Raw genomic sequence first — 23530 nt, forward strand, 5'->3', positions numbered from 1 at the left:
TACCGGTACCCCCTGACTCTGTACCGCTACCCCCTGTATATAGCCTCGCTACTGTTATTTAATTTTTGCTCCTTATTTGTTATTTTTCTTTATCTGCTTTATTGTTTACTTCAGTTTATTTTAGCAAATACTTAACCAACAATGCAGTTAAGAAAAATAAGTGTTAGGGGCTTGTAAGTATGCATTTCACTGTAAGGTCTACACCTGGCGCATGTGACAAATACAATTTTAATTGATTTAAATAGACGCCCAATGGGAATTTTTTTCCCCCTTGTGTACTAAGCTGGTAATGCCGTAAATCCTGGTGTGAGAGAAGGACGATAATGAGGATATAAAAATCTGGATACCGCCCAACCAAACCATATGTAAACACACTGTATGGACACGTGTGTTTAGGTGCACAGCATAGACTTCTTAAGACACACCTCACACAAACTTTATCCCACATACTCACATTATATGCATTCACACACTTGACACACACAAACACTCCCACTAATCTCTACAAATTATCACACACACACACAGTGAACTTACCCCCAACACGACAGGTTTCAAACTTATCTGCCCTGTTAAACTGTGGGAGAATTAAAGACTTAACCCCTCTACCGCCAACTGTCAGACTGTTGTCACACACGCTGTCAGTAATGGGATGTTTTTAATAAATTTCATCAGCAAGCTTTATCGAGACAGAGTAAATTAGTGTTTACAGTAAACAAGTAAACTATACTGTAACTCGTATCTTTGATTATGCCAGGTGTATGCATGTTCACTCTGACAGCTGCATATACAGCTGAAGTTTACACACACTTAGGTTGGAGTCAATAAAACTCGTTTTTCAACCACTTCACAAATTTCTTGTTAACAAACTATAGTTTTGGCAAGTCGGTTAGGACATCTACTTTGTGCGTGACACATACTTTTTCCAACAATTGTTTACAGACAGATTATTTCACTTATAATTCACTGTATCACAATTCCAGTGGGTCAGAAGTTTACATACACTAAGTTGACTGCCTTTAAACAGCTTGGGAAATTCCAGAAAATGATGTCATGGCTTTAGAAGCTTCTGATAGGCTAATTGATATCATGGGAAAATCAAAAGAAATTAGTTAAGACTTCAGAAAAACAGTTGTAGACCTCCAAGTCTGGTTTATCCTTGGGAGCAATTTCCAAACGCCTGAAGGTACCACGTTCATCTGTACAAAAGAGTACGCAAGTATAAACACCATGGGACCACGCAGCTGTCATACTGCTCAGGAAGGAGATGCGTTCTGTCTCCTAGAGATGAACGTACTTTGGTGCAAAAAGTGCAAATCAATCCCAGAACAACAGCAAAGGACCTTCTGAAGATGCTGGAGGAAACGGATACAAAAGTATCTCTATCCACAGTAAAATGAGTCCTATATCGACATAACCTGAAAGGCCTCTCAGCAAGGAAGAAGCCACTGCTCCAAAACCGCCATTAAAACAGCCAGACTACGGTTTGCAACTGCACATGGGGACAAAGATGGTACTTTTTGGAGAAAAGTCCTCTGGGCTGATGAAACAAAAATAGAACTGTTTGGCCATAATGACCATCATTATGTTTGGAGGAAAAAAGGGGAGGCTTGCAAGCTGAAGAACACCATCCCAACCGTGAAGCACGGGGGTGGCAGAATCATGTTGTGGGGGTGCTTTTCTGCAGGAGGGACTGGTGCACTTCACAAAATAGATGGCATCATGAGGAAGGATAATTGTGGATATATTTAAGGAACATCTTGACCTCAGTCGGGAAGTTAAAGCTTGGTCGCAAATGGGTCTTCCAAATGGACATTGACCCTAAGCATACTTCCAAAGTTGTGGCAAAATGGCTTAAGGACAACAAAGTCAAGGTATTGGAGTGGCCATCACAAAGCCCTGACCTCAATCCTATAGAAAATTTGTGGGCAGAACTGAAAAAGCATGTGCGAGCAAGGAGGCCTACACACCAGCTCTGTCAGGAGGATTGGGCCAGAATTCACCCAATTTATTGTGGAAGGCTACCCGCAGCGTTTGACCCAAGTTAAACAATTTAAAGACAATGCTACCAAATACGAATTGAGTGTCTGTAAACTGCTGACCCACTGGGAATGTGATGAAAGAAATAAAAGCTGAAATAAATCATTCTCTCTACTATTATTCTGACATTTCACATTCTTAAAATAGTGGTGATCCTAACTGACCTAAAACAGGGAATTTTTACTGGGATTAAATGTCAGGAAGTGTGAAACTGAGTTTCAATGTAGTTGGCTAAGGTGTATGTAAACTTCTGACTTCAACTGTATATGCATACAGAAAGTCTCCTCTGAGTAGTAAGGGCTAGTGAAACTACAGCACACTGTACAGTAGCTTTTGTTTTATGTATGTGTGCACTCTGCTGTAAGATTACCCTCATATGACCCTGTGTCAAGCGATTGATTGTGTTCCAGGTGTGTGTGGGGTCTGTCCATCACACCTGTTAAAAAAAAAAAAAAAAGCTTCTCACCATCAGGCAGCTGAATAGCCACCACTAGGCAGCTATCTGCTCCCCTGCCCCCTGGACTTCCTACCCCCACACCCCAACGGACATTTATCATTGTTACTGTCACAAATGTATTTATTATTATTTGTATTATTTTTTCATTCACTTCTGTTTTTGACCTGCACTGTTGTAGCACAGCAATTAAGAATGTCACTGTACTCTGCAATTACATCTGTGACCCTGTTCATGTGACTAATAAACTCCTCTCTCCTCAGTGGTGGCCTATTGACCTGTAAATCCCATGTGCCCGTGTCTCTCCAGCTCTGGAGTTGGATGGACAGACGGCTGAGCGTCAATAATGGCTGCCTACCCAGTACACCTGCAGCATATTCAGTGCCAATTGTAGAGAGGGGAATATTAGATGTTTGAACACAACATATTATGATAATAGCCTCTTATAGTCTGTAGCTAATATTTTCTATATCAGATAGGTAGGCAATGCTGTTGCTTTATTCTTCTCTCAGTTGTTGGTCTTGTCGACAACTTGCAAGCTGGTCTCTAAATGTAAAATAAGAGCACAGCGAAGTTCTTTGATTCTTACATCCCAAGGATGTTTGCTTTTCTGTGTACATTTTATTTTTGTGCAAAGTACATGTTTCAAAAAATGATATATACATAAGCTATAAATTACCATATACATGTCAGCATGCATATGAATGCTAACATTAATTTGTTTCTTGGGTGGCTGCATCTCATCTCCTGACAGAACGGAGTTTTGTCTCCAATCCTCGGCTGACACTGTTATAGCACAGCCTGTTGATCGATTAAATCACTGCTAGATGTGGCACTTTCCCCTTCTGGTATCATATGTTAAAGTTTTCAATGTTGCCCTACCTATCTGTACCCACCCTTACAGAAATACCTAATGATTTCACATTTGGAAAATGACACAATTTCACATGTGAAAATGTGTTTTTGGAACACTGTATGTGACCAGGTTTTCACAAGTGTAGTTTCATGTTATCACATTAAGACCACGTGATTCACTAGTACCGGCGAATTTGCCAATCTTGGTGTTCTCTGGCAAATGCCAAACGTCCTGCATGGTGTTGGGCTGTAAGCACAACCCCCACCTGTGGACGTCGGGCCCTCATACCACCCTCATGGAGTCTGTTTCTGACCGTTTGAGCAGACACATGCACATTTGTGGCCTGCTGGAGGTCATTTTGCAGGGCTCTGGCAGTGCTCTTCCTGCACAAAGGCGGAGGTAGCGGTCCTGCTGCTGGTTGTTGCCCTCCTACGGCCTCCTCCACGTCTCCTGATGTACTGGCCTGTCTCCTGGTAGCGCCTCCATGCTCTGGACACTACGCTGACAGACACAGCAAACCTTCTTGCCACAGCTCGCATTGATGTGCCATCCTGGACGAGCTGCACTACCTGAGCCACTTGTGTGGGTTGTAGACTCCGTCTCATGCTACCACTAGAGTGAAAGCACCACCAGCATTCAAAAGTGACCAAAACATCAGCCAGGAAGCATAGGAACTGAGAAGTGGTCTTGTGGTCACCACCTGCAGAACCACTCCTTTATTGGGGTGTCTTGCTAATTGCCTATAATTTCCACCTTTTGTCTATTCCATTTGCACAACAGCATGTGAAATTTATTGTCAATCAGTGTTGCTTCCTAATGGACAGTTTGATTTCACAGAAGTGTGATTGATTTGGAGTTACATTGTGTTGTTTAAGTGTTCCCTTTATTTTTTTGAGCAGTGTATAAGCCATTAAAATATCTATCTTTCTTTTTCCATAATTAGCTATTCATATTTATAGTAATTTATGCAAAGGATTTTTACCTCTCACCATTACCAAAATGACATTATGGCAAGCAATTATTATATTAGCAAACAATTATTGTGAATCATCCTATATTGTCCCTAACATCTTTTACTCCAACAGTTGTGGGACACACACACTCAACCCCTTTCCTCCACAACAACCACAGATTCTCAACAGTTGCACCATCCCAGAGCCCAACTCAAGAAAAGTCTTGATTTACGAATGCAAATAAAGTTGCAGCTGTATGAGAAGGCCTGCAAAACTGAGCAAAAAAATGTAGAGGTTTGATTAACCATTGTCACGTCCTAGATGATGGTCAGATATACTCCCTTCCCTGAAACAACCACATGGTCCCCCATAGTGACCATATTCCCAAGCATCTCCGTGCAGTCAGACCTTTGATTTTGTTAGCCTAGCCCCAGTTAAAGACAGTGTGAGACCCAAGAGGCTTTAAAAGCCTGTCTCTGTTAAAACATTTGAATCCATTTAGGCATGGACAAATCTATACAGATTACACTCCTCTCACCACAACGATTTACCCCCCCCCCCCCCAAATTTAGTTTGAAAGGCTATTAGGGATTATTATTATTAGCCGTCTCGTTTGTCACAGTTAAATCAAGGAGGTAAACAATGTGCAGTCATGGGCTGTGCCAATGTGCATACAACATACTGTGCACCTTTGTAAAATAGTATGCAAACTTGTTATATCAAACATCAAGTGCAGGATTAGACCTCGCTTCAATCTTCGATATTGTATTATCCCCAGTGCCATTTACATGTAAAGTGGCCTCCATGGATTCTTGGGTGAGCGCTGGTCACCCAAGAATGAAATGTATAATCAGTGAAATGTATAATCAGTGAGTGACAGTCCTTGGCGATTGCCCCTCCTTACCAACCCCATTGATTATCCCTCTACAGTACGCTCCTAGAGATTGACAGACCGAGCAAAGGTCCTCTTTAAATCTTTTGAATTAACGTTCTTATCACATATTCCATTGATCTATAATTAGGACCTCGCCAAGTTTGTTTATTTCAAAATTAAACACCGCAAAACTGTGCTTTGAAAACTGCCTGGGAACAGAGTAGCAGTAGCAGTAGCAGTAGCAGTAGCAGTCTGGGGTTATGAGGCTGCAGGGCTCAGGTGGGGCCATGACTGACAACATTTCCAGTGTTTTCTAAGTACTAGGCTAAGTGCTGTGTTATGTCTCTCAGTGCTGGCTAAACTCCACTGTGGGGTACACATCATGGACACACATATTTGGTTGTGTGTTTGTCTACTGGATTTGAGTTCTGGCTTGGCATTGATCTCGCTGTGTGTGTGTGCGTACACTGGCTTGGCACTGACCATGGTGCAGGGCCACCTGAGCCCTCGTCCTAGGGTTTTGCTACATCCCAGATAACAATTCTAGGGAGAGAGAGAATGTTTTGATGTTTACAAGTCCAGTTTTCCATTAGAATCTTCCCCTAACTATCTATGTTAGCAAAAATCTTTTGAGAACCTTTTTAGCATATGTTGGTGATGAAGGTAGAACATTCCCTTCATGTCAAGCAGAACTAATCTTGAAGGTGGTTACAATGTTCTCAGAATATACAATATTCATGTTCTAGAAGTGATTTATGGGACTTTGCAAGAACATTCATGTGTCCAGTTTTCTGAGGGTTAGGAGAATATTCCATCAACGTCACATCAAGCATACACAGAACATGGTTGCCATGTTCTCAGAATATACTATATGAATTTTCTAGACACGTTTCATGGGAAAGTTGTAAGAACATTTCTGTGTAGCAGTTGTCAAGAAGTCACCTGATGGTCCCATAGAAATGCTCTCCCACCCAAATTTATTTCACAAGACCTTGATTGGTGAACCACACATCCATTCACAGCTCTTTTTGTCTGTTGGCAATGTTAGGGATATTCAGACATAGTGTTTTCAACTGACATATTTGACACACCGGATTACATTGTGCATGTTCATTTATACAGTAATTATTATTCACCATGTCCTCACCTGGGATTTGAACTCACAACCTCTTAGTTCACACCATTCAGATTTTCCTGCTATGCCACCATGTCTGTCAGGTATCAGTATTTTATTTTACCTTTATTGAACTAGGCAAGTCAGTTAAGAACAAATTCTTATTTTCAATGACGGCCTAGGAACAGTGGGTTAACTACCTTGTTCGGGGGCAGAACGACAGATTTGAACTTGCAACCTTTTGGTTACTTGCCCAACACTCTAACCACTAGGCTACCCTGCCGCCCCAGTTAATTTGACTATTCTCTCATTGGTTTAATTGAGTTATTTAAACAATTTAAGGGCTTTCTTTATAGTTGTCTAATGTTGGTGGGGCATATTAACCTATTTTAGTGATACAACTGAATCACTATGATCAATATTAAGAAAATGACAATAAAAACTGTTAAATCCCCTTGGATTGTCGAGGAATTTAAAAATGGTATGGTTGAGAGGAATGAGGCAAAAGGTATGGCAAATAAGTCTGGCAGCCCAACTGATTAGCAAACATACTGCAAATTTAAGAAATCATGTTACTAAACGAAAGAAAAATAAACTATACTATGAAACAAAAATAAATTATATAAAGAATGATAGTAAAAAGCTTTGAAGCACCTTAAATGACATTTTGGGAAAAAAGGTTAACTCGGCTCCATCATTCATTGAATCAGATGGCTCATTCTTCACAAAACCCACTGATATTGTCAACTACTTTAATTACTTTTTCATTGGCAAAATAAGCAAACTTAGGTATGACATGCCAACAACAAATGCTGACACTACACATCCAAGTATATCTGACCAAATTATGAAAGACAAGAATTGTACTTTTGAATTCTGTAAAGTCAGTGTGGAAGAGGTGGAACAATTATTGTTGTCTATCAACAATGACAACAATGGAATATTCTCCTAACCCACAGAACTTGACACATGAATGTTCTTGCACCATTCCCATGAAACGTGTGTAGAACATTCATATTTTAAGTTCTAAGAACTTGGTAACCACATTCTGGGTAAGTTCTATTTGACATTAATGGAACGGTCTCTTGGAAACATTCCTTGCACATCACAGGAACATTCTTATGAAAACATTAAGTTAATGACCAAATGAGACTCTTTAAAGTTGTGGGAACGATTGTTGTTAGCTGGGATGCCTGTCTCTTCAGGACTTTCATCAGTCTTTTATCTAGATAGCATTAAATCATCACATCTCTTTCGTCTCTCACAATGATTCACATACATACACTCAAACCATTCCTCAACCCACACTCTATCTATCCTCACTCAAACGCCACCACAATATTGGTCTTTATTTCTATCGGTGATGTGAGATGTTTACCATGTATCTAATGAGGACTGCCTTGTTCGACTTGTTTAAACCTCGAAACAATTGAGACCTGTATTGTGTATGTGTGCCATTCAGAGGGTGAAAGGGCAAGACAAAATATTGAAGTGCCTTTGTACGGCATGTGTTAGTAGGTGCTGAGTTTTTCACGCTCAACAGTTTCCCGTGTGTATCAAGAATGGTCCACCACGCAAAGGACATCCAGCCGATTTGACACAACTGTGGAGTGAACATGGGCCAGAATCCTTGTGGAACGCTTTTGAACCTTGTAGAGTCCATTCCCCGATTTAATTGACTGTTCTGAGTGCAAAAAGGGGGGGTGCAACTCAATATTAGGAAGGTGTTCCTAATGTTTGATATACTCAGTGTGTATAATCCCTAGCTTTCACAGTACAGTGTTAATTCTTTATGACCTAATTTCCATGGACTGGAGAAATGGAGTCATGAACATGACTTGAGCTGCAGGGAACATGTATTCTTGTCAAACTGACACTGTCCTGAATTCTGATAGTAGCTTGTGCCCACAAAGCCAATAGTAGTCCCTTACAGTAAACATATTGACCGTAGAGGCCTACTGTATTTGCGCAAATCCAAAATACTGGAATATTTACGTTAGAATTCTAAACAGAAGATCTGATACACACAGTTGGTGAAATTCCAGGAATAATCAATGAGGATCCTTCTAAAGTATCAGCTGAAGGTTTATTCCTTGGCCTGGCATAGATTAGTAAGAATACTATGAAATTCTTAGTATTCACAATGCCATTCATATGGACAGGATTAACCATTAATACAAATCTATGTGAATGTCTTTGTGGATTCAGCGTGTAGGTGGAACTCGGGACAAGATTCCTGTGTTTAGATTTGCCATCCACCACCTCTCTAGGTTAAAGACTCATAAGCAAAGTAGATATTTGTCCTGCTGCCATAGATCATGTTCTTGAGGTTCTGAAAGGCCACTCTATTGTGTTCAAGGGCTGAAGGTACACACACCTCCCCGTCTGGAGCAACATAGTCATCCAGAGGAAGCCATAACTCTATGGAGGCAGCTGCCTGGCTGTCGGCCTTTTATTCCTGCTCCTACCTCCTGACCGTCTCCTCTCCTGCTGGTTTCCTGACCCAACCTGCCTGCACAATGGAGATGAAGCTGCCGCTTACCGTCACTGAGGGGAAAGGTTGTTCCCTGGCAGGTTCTAAGACGTTGTGGTGGGGTTTTGCTTCCCCATCAGCACACTAACCCCTTCAAAGGCAACATCTCTTTCATCTTCAACATTTCTGTAATATTGTAAAACATTGTGACATGCATGCAGATATCTAATGTTTTCTATGCTTGAGAGGCTTTCGAGTATTGTATGATGGGCCCTGTAATTCCTCTCAGATAAGAGCTCAGTGGAAATCTGAAATCAGATCACATCTTCTTAATTACAGGCCTGCATTAACCTGTGCTGTGCTCATCAGGGCTCCACGGTGCGATATGCACTTAGGCAGAGAAGTGGCGAGGTAGAGACGGACTCCCCCAGCCAGCACTGACTCTGTCACTAGTCAGCCTGTCAGCACTGCAGCCCTCTCTCTTGGATATAAAAGGGCCAACCCGTGCCCTCCCGATTCCCCCCCCGCTACACTAATGACTTATAAATATCTCCTTCAGAGCCCAAGATGGTGGGCTGCCTGCTGCTCTGGTGGTGTAACAGTGCAGACCAGAGCCATTTAGGTCCACAGCCTTCCTTTCATGCCCTGCCATCATTCCTGCCAGAGAGAGCCAGGCCCAGGCCCGTGTGGGCTGTTAGATGATGGACAGCTGTTCTGATGAGGCCACTGACATGAGACAAGACTGCTGGGCGGTATACCGTATTTTATGATATACCGGTATTGATGCACGGACTGGTTTGGGTTTTTACTTTACCTTCTATAACGATATTTGAATGTTTGGGTCGTTAAATGTGATACACCGTGTGTAACGTCCATTTTTATAGTTTACTTCGCTACTTGAGTCATCTCTCCCTGCTATCTCTCTGCGCTTTCCATACAGACCTAGCCCAGCCCACTCAAGGAGCGCATTTCTTGTTCCTCGACCACGAGACACTTGAGTTCGATCTGCATGGTCAATGCAGCACATGCAACAATGTTCATAACGATGCTGTTTTCACTTTGCTTCTTAATATAAATCAACTTCCGTTCTATAATTACACTATCAGTTTGTGTTTCTTATATCTGCAAACAGCTAGTTTGTCTTTTCCTAGCAAGTTAGGCCTAAATCTTGTTAGCTGCTAATGCTAATCGCTAGCTAGAGAATAAATGTACTGAGTCAGCACAAACGTAATTAGCTATACAGCCTGATAATACAAGTTATGGTGTGGACATAAATCAGCATGTTGTTTTTGCAACAGTATCGTCTAAATCAAAGAGGAATAGGCAAAGGAAGAATATGTTATCTACATAAAGTCCCTAAGAGAGAACATTTAATGTAGCCAAAGATTATAGTTCCCCCAGGAAACACTAAACACTTTGGTTCCTACCCTGTCACAATAACTCCTCCCTGGCATTTTCATTCGTTGTCATGTCAAACAACACAGTGGCCACTATTATATTCTAACTATAGAATAATCATTCTATTTCCATGATTGCAACAGTTCACCCAAGTGTTTTGCTCCAAATCACAAGTCAAATCGCAATTGCAACATTTGATTAAAAATAAGGCCCATATTGTGCAGCCCTACATGGCAGTGTGAAAATGACCTAAAATGAGTGCAGAAAATGCCTGAAATTGATGAAAATGCAGAAAATTATTTTTGATTTTAATTTAACGGTATAAAACAATCAGAATGGAGAAAGACCCATTGGAATAACTTAGAATGTATAATACTCATAATGCAAATGTATAACTTTTATTATATAAAAACATCAAATACCGCCCCATTTTTAAAAAATATGGTATTTTGGCCATATCGCCCAACACTCCACTTCCATTAAACTAGTAGTCTTGACTTGCACACTATGGTGTTAAACAGCTGCACCTGTTTTTGTTTACACACATTAAAGGATTTACACACACACAATGCATTTTCCCATTGCAAATTATTATTTATTCAGCTTTGCCTTCAATGTTGTCACAATGGTGTTAAGCTCTTATCAGAGGGCATGGCTGCTGTATTGTAGTGTATCTGTGTACATCAAAACGTCTCATATCCCTGCCATATCCCTGGTAAGGAATCTACACTACTGTTCAAAAGTTTGGGGTCACTTAGAAATGTCCTTGTTTTTGAAAGAAAACCAAATGTTTTTCCATTAAAATATCATCAAATTGATCAGAAATACAGTGTAGACATTGTTAATGTTGTAAATTACTATTGTAGCTGGAAACAGCTGATTTTTTATGGAATATCTACATAGGCGTACAGAGGCCCATAATCATCAACCATCACTCCTTTGTTCCAATGGCACATTGTGTTAGCTAATCCAAGTTTATAATTTTAAAAGGCTAATTGAACATTAGAAAACATAATTCCAAAAGGGTTAACACAGCTGAAAACTGTTGTTCTGATTAAAGAAGCAATTAAACTGGCCTCACAAGTCCTCAACTGGCAGCTTCATTAAATAGTACCCACAAAACACCAGTCTCAATGTCAACAGTGAAGAGGCAACTCCAGGATGCTGGCCTTCCTCTGTCCAGTGTCAGTGTTCTTTTTTATTTTTCTCATGCAGTTTCCAAGCAGTCAAAGTAAACAAAGATGAAAAGACAAGGCACTAAGCAAACAGGAGCAGCATCGTGCAAAGATTAGACACCCATGAACTGCACTGGGCCCTAGTCCAAACACAGTTCTGACTGTTGATAAGCCTCAGTCCTGTAGAGTGGAACAGACAAGTTACCCTCCAAAAGGCACCATAGTAGAATACCATCAGTCAAAACTGACCTCTGTCTTCAGCCTACAGGATCTCTCTTGATATGTGAAAGATTAAGGATTACTGTCTACTGTTATTAATTACTGTCTTAATTCAAGCCCTATCCACTATGTTCTACAACTCACTCTCTCTTTATCAGTGTAAGTAGGTCATGGTTTATGGTTTATGACAGTGATCAATGGAGATATGAATATTAACTATTGTAGTGGTCATGATCTGGTCGTTAATGATGATATAACGGTCATGAGGTAATGGTCATTAGTGATCGAGGGGAAGCTCCTTTCCTTCACGTTGACTGGGCCTAACACTCTCTCGTATTTGGATTAGCCAAAATGCATTATTCAAGTCCAATGTGTGTGTGTGTGTGTGTGTGTGTGTGTGTGTGTGTGTGGGGGAGGGTGATATAGGGAGGGGGACTTTGTCCTAGTGCCACAGGCAGTGAGGAGATTTAGAGTGTTCGTTTTTCAGTCCAGTTTAGTGTTTAAAAGGACTGCTCTGATTGATGGCCCTCTATATAGAATAGCCCAATGTGGTTTCATAGAGTCTCTGAAGACATAGAGGACTATTTCTACATCAATCATGCATCTCCCCACATGGGCCAGCGGAATAATGTGTCCACTTTGGGGTGGCAAAGGTTTAATAGTCTTATCTTATTCTCCCCATTCTCATGAACAAATTGATATGATACCCACTCCAAAAAAAGTCGCTTTCTATGTTTTTCACACCTGTATATGCTAAGTGACTGAAATGCACCAGTTCTGTGTCTGTAGAGAAGATCTGTTAGCTTCTACCGTTCAAAAGTTAGAGGCAGATTTGTAGAAAGAAAACAAAAAACATTGAATATTTGTCACACCATCGCAGCAGCTCAAAAGATTCAGGGCTGACCCAAAACCCAGGTCCTGGTGATGTCCCTGTAATGCTGTATTCCATTACCTTTTCCTCTCGTATAACCTCAATGCCTGTATCCAACCTCGCCAATGTACACGGTTAAAGACCTGAAAAATAGTGATCTAAAATCAGCTTAGCTGGTCAAATATGTGTTTCTCTCTGAACTGCTCTTCCTTAAGTTTTTTTTTTTTTCCATTGATCAATTTATTATGTGATGAGAGAGTGAGAGAGGGAGACTAGGTGAGAGGGAGAGAGAGACCATACCAGTACTGTATGTGGTGGAGAGACCGGGGGTGTGGGAGTTAGAGCCCATGTTTGCGTACAGAATCAATTTGAACACAGTCAAAACTTGAGGAATTAAAGCTCCTGTGTTGCGATGGCATACTCAAAATGGTTTAAAATAGCTTCAGAGATTACGCTAATGTAATCCAATTTAAAGGAGCCTCCTCCAAATATTTATTATTTAAGCACCATCTGTTTGAAGCCCCAGGGGTCAGCCACAAACAGTATATGCACAAAGTCTTCCACAAAGAGGGCTATCTCATTGTCCTACATCACAAACTGTCTCCGCACCATCCAGAACCCAACTCACTCCTCATATACCCCTCCATATCCTCACTTTACCTTAATCCTCTTTTTACATAGCCAAACACAGGCTTAGCTTTGTGGACTGGGTACTGTATCAGGACACGTTTTGTAATGAAGCCTCATATTTTCCCATCATTGAATGCCACTCAGTCTGAGATGTTACATGGGTCACGGCCCATTTGTGAACTGTAGCCCCCCTGCCACTCACTGTGCTGTCAGACAGTCTATCCTAGTCATTGCCCTGTGAATCCTTCCCTCTCTCCTGTGAAGACCTTCAGCCCCTCCGGAGCGTGCTACTGAAACTTTTACCAGCAGCTTCAGATTAGTGGTTCATTTGAAGGCTGTCTCAGTCAGCACAGGAGAGATAGTGGGGGCTGTGCTGTAGCTTGAACACAGGACCCTCAGGAGATAAAGACTACGGTGAAACGAGAGATTATAGTGAAAGATAAGTGGTTCTGTTTAATGAGAGTTGGTTTATCTTCTGTCCGAGGCTTGAAGGCTGGAGGGTGGGCATGGTTGTGTGTTTCAGCTGGGGACTGGAATCATTTGATTGTCTTATAAGCCATTTGTATTTTTCAAGGAGCCTATGGTGGTGTTTAAAACGTAGGGAATATCCATTTGTTGTTTTTCATTGTGGATTTCAGGTGTTAAGCCTATATTTTAACATACTTGCTTTGATATCATTTAATTACTATCATGGATTATTATTGGTTATTGATCATCTAAAAATGGCCAAAAGCCACGCCCACTAACATTTCTTTCCCACGATGAGTCTGGATTTGATCTCCTCTCCGAAAACTTCTCGAATGCGAACACATTCAAACCATTTTGATTGGTCCCTGAAACCTATGGGTTGTGCCAGAGCCTGAATGTAACAGTTTAGCTTCCGTCCCTCTCCTCGCCCCTACCTGGGCTCGAACCAGGGACCCTCTGCACACATCAACAACTGACACCCACGAAGCATCGTTACCCATCGCTTAACAAAAGCCGCGGTCCTTGCAGAGCAAGGGGAACAACTACTTCAGGTCTCAGAGCGAGTGACGTCACCGATTGAAACGCTATTAGCGCGCACCACCGCTAACTAGCTAGCCATTTCACATCGGTTACATGAACACACATAGGTAGAGCTTAGTTTCGGAAGTAGTCATTGGCTTTGATACTCTAATTGATTAGAGACGATCCAATCGTTAATGACTTGTACAACTCCCCTCACTTTGACGTCAGCAGAAAATGACTTCTATCATTGCAGGCTAGCGATAGGTGGAGCATTGGAATTAAATTCAGTATGAGTCATCAGGCTATCAAACATTGGCCATTGATTTTTAAATGACTCCACTACATCCATGTGATTCTAGTCTTTTGCTTAGTTGGTGATTCTCATAGATTTGCTGCCCCCTCTTGGCTGCTCATGGTAACTGACATATTCTCAGTGTGCTCTATTTTGAACACCAGCTTGGGAGCCTCATTCGACCATCCTGATGGATCAGGCCAACAGCTTGGCATGGCCATGACAGTTTTTGCTGAGATTTTTTCCCATAGATTTTAGAACTCTCCAAAAAGGCCCACTATACTAATGTCTATCATACATTTTTGGGGAACAGATGAGTCTAGTTGTATTTCAAAGGCAAGATGCATCTTCTTTTTTAAACACCCACATTGTTTGTGTAAAAACATGGTAGTTATTAAACAATCCAGTTGACAGTGATGCCCCGCCTACATTGTGTTCTACAGTGGCAGCTTTTCAAGGGTTTATCTGTTGATAGATGTAGATTAATGATACCCATATCCACACCTTCTAGTGTGTCTCATCTGTCTGCAGCAACACACAACCCAGATGGAGAGTGGAGACAGAGCCAGGGATTAGGGAAGATTTTCCTTCATTTAATAAACAATTGAATGGCACAGTTCGGAGGATAAACCTAGCCCAAGAAAAAGCGGTAAGAATAGTCACGGGAATATAGAGCATTATCGTGCATTAAGGCGCAGTGTAATAATTTTAAAAGAACCATTCCCATTCATCATCATTCTAATCTACAACACAGTCCAATACTCCTTCACATTAGGATACACTGTATTATTATTATCCCCAAAAGTCTGGAGGGCTTAGACTTAGCTGCACATAGTTGTATAGAATTCTTCCCATAGGTATGTAGACTATGATAAAAATTCAGGGTCATAAAGTATCACTTTGAATTACTTTTTTCAAAGTGACGCAATCCATCCTAATCCAATCACATCCTACATCCGTTTTCCCATAGGAAGAACAGTTATATATTCCTCATCCTCATCTATATACTCTTAGAAATGTTTGGGGTTCCATGTAGAGTCCTCTGTGGAAATTGTTCTACATATAACACAAAAGGGTTCTACATGGAACCAAAAAGGGTTATTCAGAGTTCTCCTATGGGGGACAGCCAAAGAACCCTTTTAGGTTCTAGATAGCCCCTTTTTTTCTAAGAGTGTAGCACTGCTCTTTTCAAACACACTCATTTCTCAGTAAAGATGATGCCCCCATTGACTTCCAACTAATGAAATAGCCCACCCCCTCACCTTTAAATCTGCCATCTCAAGCAGATACACTTGTTTCTATCCCTAGCAGGATTAGAGACCAAGTGCAAGCCAAATCAGAAAAACCAATCCAGGGTCTATTATGTTGTGGAATAACAGAATGGCTAATACAATGAGGATGCTATTAAATCCACTTCAGTCAGTCTGACAGCATCAGCTGTGATTACTGTTTTGGCAAGTTGGACTTTCATTGGCACAAGAGTAGATGTTGCATTTTCCATTGGCGCATTGGTTCTCATTTGCCTTAGGAATTTCTGTGGAACAACAATTTTGAATAAACTTGTAAGTTCAATGCAAGTTCAAGTTCAGGACATGAATCAAGTAGTTTTATTTAGGCCTATCTGTTTCTGTTAGTATATGTTTTGAAAACCTATGCAGGCAAAGAGAAGTGATTGAGCTACAAATATGAGAATGAGAATCCAGTCATAACAACAGTCAGCGCAGAGACAGTTGTCAAAGTGACCATGTGTTAGCCTACCTCATCTGTGTCCAGCCGAGCTGCTGTACTTGGGTCACGTGAAGCAAGAGTCAGAGTCAGGGTTAAAGGATTGAGCCAGGGATTGTTTAGGGATTAGTCAATAGGAGCTTCACGGCAGAAATTAAACAAGGGACACCATAGCAATGGGGTCACGTGATACCAGAGGCAATAAGAAAGCATAGAGTCACTGCGACTATAATCCAAGAACAACATGCCAGCCCTGACGCCAGACAGATGCCCAGTTGCTCTCTCTCTCTCACTCCCCCTCCCACTCAATCACTCTCGCTCTCGTTCTCTCTAATTCACCCAGCTGAATAGTTTCATTCCAGAAAGAAATTAACCGGTGTGCTGTCACACTGCAGCTGTTGAGCAGCCCCTGGCCTAGCTAGATGTATGTGTGTGTACGGACTTGACCGTCTTGCTGAATGTGTGTTTGTTTTTATTGGGACTGGGGGTTAAGACCCTCCTCTTATAGGGCTAGTGTTTTTGCAGACTAGGGATTTGAGACCCTCGCCACGTCACGCTGAGGGGGTTGTCTGTGTGTGTGTGGATAGGGGTTATTCTGTGTGTGTGCGTGGGACCTAGCGCCAAGCTGGCGGAGGGCGAGGACTACGATTGCTGGGATCAGATGATCCATCTTCAGCTGACCGTCTCAGGGGACTGGCCAGCACCCTGTGAGTGAGCCTGCCCACCACCATACTCTAGTTCAATTTCTCCTCTTTTTCTCCTTCTCTTATCTCTCTCATTTCATTCTCATCCATTCATTCAATTCTCATCATCTGATCTCTCTCATTCCAACTTTCATGCTCCTCTACACCTTCATTTTATAATCTGCCTCTTCTTCCTCAACCTCTTTTCAATGCTTTGGTTGTAGGCTGCTGGAGGATACTTTAGGTTTTATTGCTCTGCCTTATGTCTTTATGATTATCCTAAGTGTAGTTATATGGGTTATTTCTTGGCATATAGTCTTGATATTTTGTAGGAGGAGATATGGGTTAGACCTGGTCATTAAATGTGAACTAGTAAGCACTTAAGTCCTCAGACAGTTCAATCAACTAAATGCTTGAGATTATTTTATGCATATCCAGATATTCCAATCATTTCTAATGCTTGACATTAGCGAATGTCTCTTTTAGAAAGTTCAATCAACTTAAATGTTTGATTTTACCTTATGTTTTTTATGGATATCCCAAATGGCTCAAACGCTCAAGGTAAGCTTATGAATGTATTTTTTCTGAAAAGTGTAATTTTGTTTGAGGTTGTTGGCTATATCATCAATATAACTATGTTACAGTTCAGGTTTACTGCAAACAATTCAGGGTTGTCTGACCACATACAGTAGGAACAAACAGAACTCTGGTAACCAAGTACAACATCCCAAATGTGGGTCAATTATTGATTTGTGAGATCTGTTATCTCCATTTTGGTCTGTCAGAACCTCTGTGGAGCCGAGTCCAGCTGAATGTTGCCCAGGTTACTTAAAAGCCCTCTCAAACAGCTGTGGGGGATGACAGATCTTTATCCAATATTAATCAAGGCACTGTCATTATTCTGCTTTTGATCTCATTTTTCTAATGTGCTCCATCTTCCCCTTCCATTGATCTCATCTGGGCTTTGCAGGTTTACATCTGGCCAGTGTTTGTAGCGTTAGGGGGATTACCAGTATCGCTGTTGAATTATGATGGGTGAATACAAACAGATTGCAAGAGAGGGCTATGCAGATGTCAAGGAAGACCTGAATGGGCTTCAAGGCTTGGCCATTATGTAAAGCATGCTGTGACAAGTAGGGCTGGCATAATTACCGTATAACCGTGTAACCAACGGTTATGGATGAAGACCATCATGAAAATAACATGTATTTTTATTGTGGAATGAACAGCTGACTGAAGATGGGACGGCCAGGCATTCGTGTGGTTGAGTCTGTCTCTGTTGTAACATGGACTCTACAACGTGATGAAACGTTTGTTGCACCTTGCTGAAAACAAGCAAGATGTTGTAGCAAACAAGTCATCAGTTGTCGAAGCAACGCCCCCCTCCTTGCAGCAGTAGCACCTGCAGTAAGGAGCATAGGAAAGAACAAAATGTGCGTCTTATATTTACATTTTTTCAAACTGTTAGTACGGTGACCACAGTTATTTGGCTGACCAATAACCATCATCCAAAATTCCATGACCGTCACAGCCCTAGTGGCAATTGACATCATACTTGTATATAAAACTGAACTGATTAGATTGGAAGAGTTTTGTTGACTGCAATTCGCTCCCTACCCCTTCCTATAACCCTTCAATGTTGGCAGATCTGTGGAAGCAATATGGTGGAAGCTTCACAACTAAATCGCTTATACCTATCCAGAGCCTTCACATCTGCAAACACTGAAGGGTTAGCACGAAGGGGGTAGGGAGTGTATTGGAACCGGCTGTGCGTTGGTGCTGTGTCAGGTGAGTTTTAGTGACTGTGTCTCTGTGTGTTTGCTGTGTCAAGGTGACTCCCAGCGGGTGGAGATGCCCAGGAGAGAGATGGAGGTGGTGAAGGGTCAGATGGTGGTCCTGCAGGCCTGGTACAGCCCCACATCTGATATCGGCAGGAACAGTGTCATCTGGAACTTCATGGCCAACGACTCCAAGCAGGTATGTAAGCCATCTCCTCTTCTTCAGACATGCATGGTTTCCACTAGAGGTCGACCGATTAATCAGCATGGCCGATTTTCAAGTTTTCATAACAATCGGTAATCTGCCTTTTTGGATGCCGATTACATTGCAATCCACGAGGAAACTGTGTGGCAGGCTGATCACCTTTTACACGAGTGCAGCGTCAAAAGGACCTTGTGGCTGCAAGAAGCCAAAGTAAGTTGCTAGCTAGCATTAAACGTATAAAAAACAATCAATCTTCACATAACTACACATGGTTGATGATATTACTTAGGTTAACTAGCTTGTCCTGCGTTGCATATAATCAATGTGTTGCCTGTTAATTTATCATCAAATCACAGCCTACTTCAACTTCGCCAAATGGGTGGTGATTTAACAAAAGCGCATTTGCGAAAAAAGCTGAATCGTTGCACAAATGTACCTAACCATAAACATCAATGCCTTTCTTAAAATCAATACACAGAAGTATATACCTGCATATTTAGTTAAAAAGAAATTCATGTTAGCAGGCAATATTAACTAGGGAAATTGTGTCACTTCTCTTGCGTTCAGTGTAAGCAGAGTCAGAGTATATGCAACAGTTTGGGCCGCCTGGCTCGTTGCGAACTGTGTGAAGACCGTAATTAATATGCCAGAATTTTACATAATTATGACATAACATTGAAGGCAATATTTAGACTTAGGGTTGCCACCCGTTCGATAAAATACGGAACGGTTCCGAATTTCACTGAAAGAAGAAATTTTTGTTTTCGAAATGATAGTTTCCGGATTTGACCATATTAATGACCAAAGGCTCGTATTTCTGTGTTTATTATATTATAATTAAGTCTGATTTGATATTTGATAGAGCAGTCTGACTGAGCGGTGGTAGGTAGCAGCAGGCTCGTAAGTATTCATTCAAACAGCACTTTACTGCATTTGCCAGCAGCTCTTCGCAATGCTTGAAGCACAGCGCTGTTTATGACTTCAAGCCTATCAACTCTTGAAATTAGGATGGCAATACTAAAGTGCCTATAAGAACATCCAATAGTCAAAGGTATATGAAAAACAAATGGTATAGAGAGAAATAGTTGACGCGTCATAATTCCTATCATAACTACAACCTAAAACTTCTGAACTGGGAATATTGAAGAACTGGGAATATTGAACACCCAGCTTTCATATGTTGTCATGTTCTGAGCAAGGAACTTAAATGTTAGCTTTTTTACATGGCACATATTGCACTTTTACTTTCTTCTCCTACACTGTGTTTTGCATTATTTAAACCAAATTGAACATGTTTCATTATTTATTTGAGACAAAATAGAATTTCTTTATGTATTATATTAAGTTAAAATAAGTGTTCATTGTTCATTCAGTATTGTTGTAATTGTCATTGTTACAAAAAAAAAATATATATATATATGTACATACAGTTGAAGTCGGAGGTTTACATACACTTAGGTTGGAGTCATTAAATCTCGTTTTTCAACCACTCCACAAATTTCTTGTTAGCAAACTATAGTTTTGGCAAGTCGGTTAGGACATCTACTTTGTGCATGACACAAATACTTTTTCCAACAATTGTTTAGACAGATTATTTCACATATATATCACTGTATCACAATTCCAGTGGGTCAGAAGTTTACATACACTAAGTTGACTGTGCCTTTAAACAGCTTGGGAAATTCCAGAAAATGTCATGGCTTTAGAAGCTTCTGATAGGCTAATTGACATAATTTGAGTCAATTGGATGTGTATCTGTGGATGTATTTCAAGGCCTACCTTCAAACTCAGTGCCTCTTTGCTTGACATCATGGGAAAATCAAAAGAAATCAGCCAAGATCTCAGAAAACAAATTGTAGACCTCCAAGTCTGGTTCATCCTTGGGTGCAATTTCCACACGCCTGAAAGTACCATGTTCATCTGTACAAACAATAGTATGCAAGTATAAACACCATGGGACCACGCAGCCGTCATACTGCTCAGGAAGGTGACGTGTTCTGTCTCCAAGAGATGAACATACTTTGGTGCGAAAAGTGCAAATCAATCCCTGAACAGCAGCAAAGGACCTTGTGAAGAAGCTGGAGGAAACAGGTACAAAAGTGTATATATATCCACAGTAAAACGAGTCCTATATCGACATAACCTGAAAGGCCGCTCAGCAAGGAAGAAGTCACTGCTCCAAAACCGCCATAAGAAAGCCAGACTACGGTTTGCAACTGCACACGGTGACAAAGATTTAACCTTTTGGAGAAATGTCCACTGGTCTGATGAAACAAAAATAGAACTGTTTGACCATAATGACCATCGTTATGTTTGGGGGAAAAGGGGGAGGCTTGCAAGCCGAAAGAACACCATCCCAACCGTGAAGCACGGGGGTGGCAGCATCATGTTGTGGGGGTGCTTTGCTGCAGGAGGGACTGGTGCACTTCACAAAATAGATGGCATCACAAGGAAGGAAAATTATGTGGATATATTGAAGCAACATCTCAAGATTTCATTCAGGAAGTTAAAGCTTGGTCGCAGATGGGTCTTCCAAATGGACAATGACCCCAAGCACACTTCCAAAGTTGTGGCAAAATGGCTTAAGGACAACAAAGTCAAGGTATTGGAGTGGCCATCACAAAGCCCTGACCTCAATCCTATAGAAAATCTGTGGGCAGAACTGAAAAAGCGTGTGCGAGCAAGGAGGCCTACATACCTGACTCAGTTACATCAGCTCTGTCAGGAGGAATGGGCCAAAATTCACCCAACTTATTTTGGGAAACTGGTGGAAGGCTTTCTGAAACGTTTGACCCAAGTTAAACAATTTAAAGGCAATGCTACAAAATACTACTGGGAATGTGATGAAAGAAATAAAAGCTTAAATAAATAATTTTCTCTACTATTATTCTGACATTTCACATTCTTAAAATAAAGTGGTGATCCTACCTAACCTAAAACAGGGAATTTTTACTAGGATTAAATGTCAGGAATTGTGAAAAACTGAGTTTAAATGTATTTGGCTAAGGTGTATGTAAACTACCGACTTCAACTGTATATACATCGGTATCGGCATTGAAAAATCATAATCGGTCGACCTCTAGTTTCCACAGAAACCACTGTTGCTGGATGTTTTCTCATGAACTTTTCCCTGAAGTGTTATGTCTCCCTAGTTGGTGATTAGTTGGTGTGCGGTCTGAAGGAACAGACTTGTGTTGAAGAAGCTGTTGATAAACTGTTGAAGAAGCCGTTTGATTATTTCAGGGCTGGGAGCGGCTCTGCTCAGGTTTCAGACAGTTTTACTTTGTTCTCCGAAGTACCGGACCAACCTCCCATTCTCAGTAATCCAATCTCCTTCTAGTAATCCCAGATCTGGCCACATCTCACAGGTATTTCAGCCATGCGGCAGGTAGCCTAGTGGTTAGAGGGGCGAGCCAGCAACCCGCGGAATGCAAGTTCGAATCCCGTGTCCAACTGGAAAAAGATGGTGGGAAGTGAGCTGGCAACTAGAGGGTTGCTGGTATCAAATCCTGGATGCCATTGCCTGCCATTGTGCCCTGAGCAAAGCATTTAACCCCCTACAACAACAGGTGCCCAGTGTGGCAGCCCCCTGCACTTCTCAAAAACCGGTATGTCTGTCTTTTGGAGGACAATAAAGTAATCTTAATTTTAATGGCATGTACAGTGCCTATAGAAATTCTACACCCCCTTGAACTTTTTTTCACATTTTGCTTCCTTAGAATTAAATCTAAAAAGGGATTCAATTAGATTTCTTTCCTATACATCCAGACAACCTCCACATTTTCAAAGTGAAAGAAAGTTATAGTACATTTTCCAAATTAAGAAAAAAAAGAACTGAAGTATCATAATTGGATAAGTCTCCACCCCCCTAAATTAATACTTGGTGGAAGCTCCTTTGGCATCCATTACAGCTGTGAATAATTTTCATTAAGATTCTACTAACTTTGTAACCATATGTCACTAACGGTGTGGTTGTGTTGCATGTATCTCCTGTATGTTTAGAAAACCTCTGGATGTGTGTGTGTGTGCGTGGCTTCTTCAGTGATTACGATAATCTCAGTAGTTTCACTGGCCATGGCCTGTGAGCTTATCTCTAACAGTCTAAAAATTCTAACTCCCATCTGCACATACATATCAGGATTATCTGAAGGACATTGACTTTTGTTATACGGTAAAATTGTGTGGCTATAGATGGCACCAAAAAAATTGTATTTCAGCTCAATATATCAGTATTGTATATTTAGAGAACTGGTATTTCTGTAGTTACTTGCATTGGTTTTCATTACAACAAATCCGCTCGTGCAGTGTTGCAAAAATGCTAGTCTCTCTCCTCGACAAGCAACACAAATGCTGGCTTGAAAAAGGCTAACAATATGTAGAGTTTATATACAGTATGCTGTCGCAAATATGCTTCTATGGAATGGAGTGCTCATCCGGGTAAAATCCTATCATTGCTGACAGTACATTTGGTTCCTGAACTGCGAAAAGGAACACAATATACTGTAGCGTTCCCTATTGTGAAGTATTTCCCTTGTCTGTCTGTATGTGCAGGTCATCTCCTACAGTAACGGTGAGCCAGGGATAGGTAGTCCTGAGTTCAGGAAGCGTGTTGGGTTCAGCCTGTCCATGCCCTCGGCCAATCTCTCCATCTACATCAACAACACCCAGGAGTCAGACTCGGGACGATACTTCTGCAATGTCATCATCCCTGGAGCCGCCGGACTCTCTGGAGAAATGCGCCTTAATGTCAAAGGTACCATCCGGACCGGACGACTTGTTTCTGGCACTTTCCAAAAATAC

At 41.2% G+C, this 23530-nt stretch overlaps 1 protein-coding gene across 2 annotated transcripts in view; it reads left to right on the forward strand.

Moving 5' to 3' along the window:
• Positions 1–23530, forward strand: part of LOC111958404 (endothelial cell-selective adhesion molecule) — a 65091-nt gene that overhangs the window by 31280 nt on the left and 10281 nt on the right. Inside the window, exons 1-3 of one of the 2 annotated variants that reach the window (XM_023979670.2) lie at positions 16657–16771; positions 18579–18724; positions 23282–23483. In XM_023979670.2, coding sequence (XP_023835438.1) covers positions 16726–16771; positions 18579–18724; positions 23282–23483 — 394 coding nt within the window. In that variant the 5' untranslated portion in view covers positions 16657–16725. Of the gene's footprint in view, positions 1–16656; positions 16772–18578; positions 18725–23281; positions 23484–23530 lie in introns of those variants that run through there. The other variant, XM_023979664.2, reaches the window with a different exon arrangement.

The sequence above is a fragment of the Salvelinus sp. IW2-2015 genome, linkage group LG4p, assembly GCF_002910315.2.
Source record: "Salvelinus sp. IW2-2015 linkage group LG4p, ASM291031v2, whole genome shotgun sequence".
NCBI classification, from domain to species: domain Eukaryota; kingdom Metazoa; phylum Chordata; class Actinopteri; order Salmoniformes; family Salmonidae; genus Salvelinus; species Salvelinus sp. IW2-2015.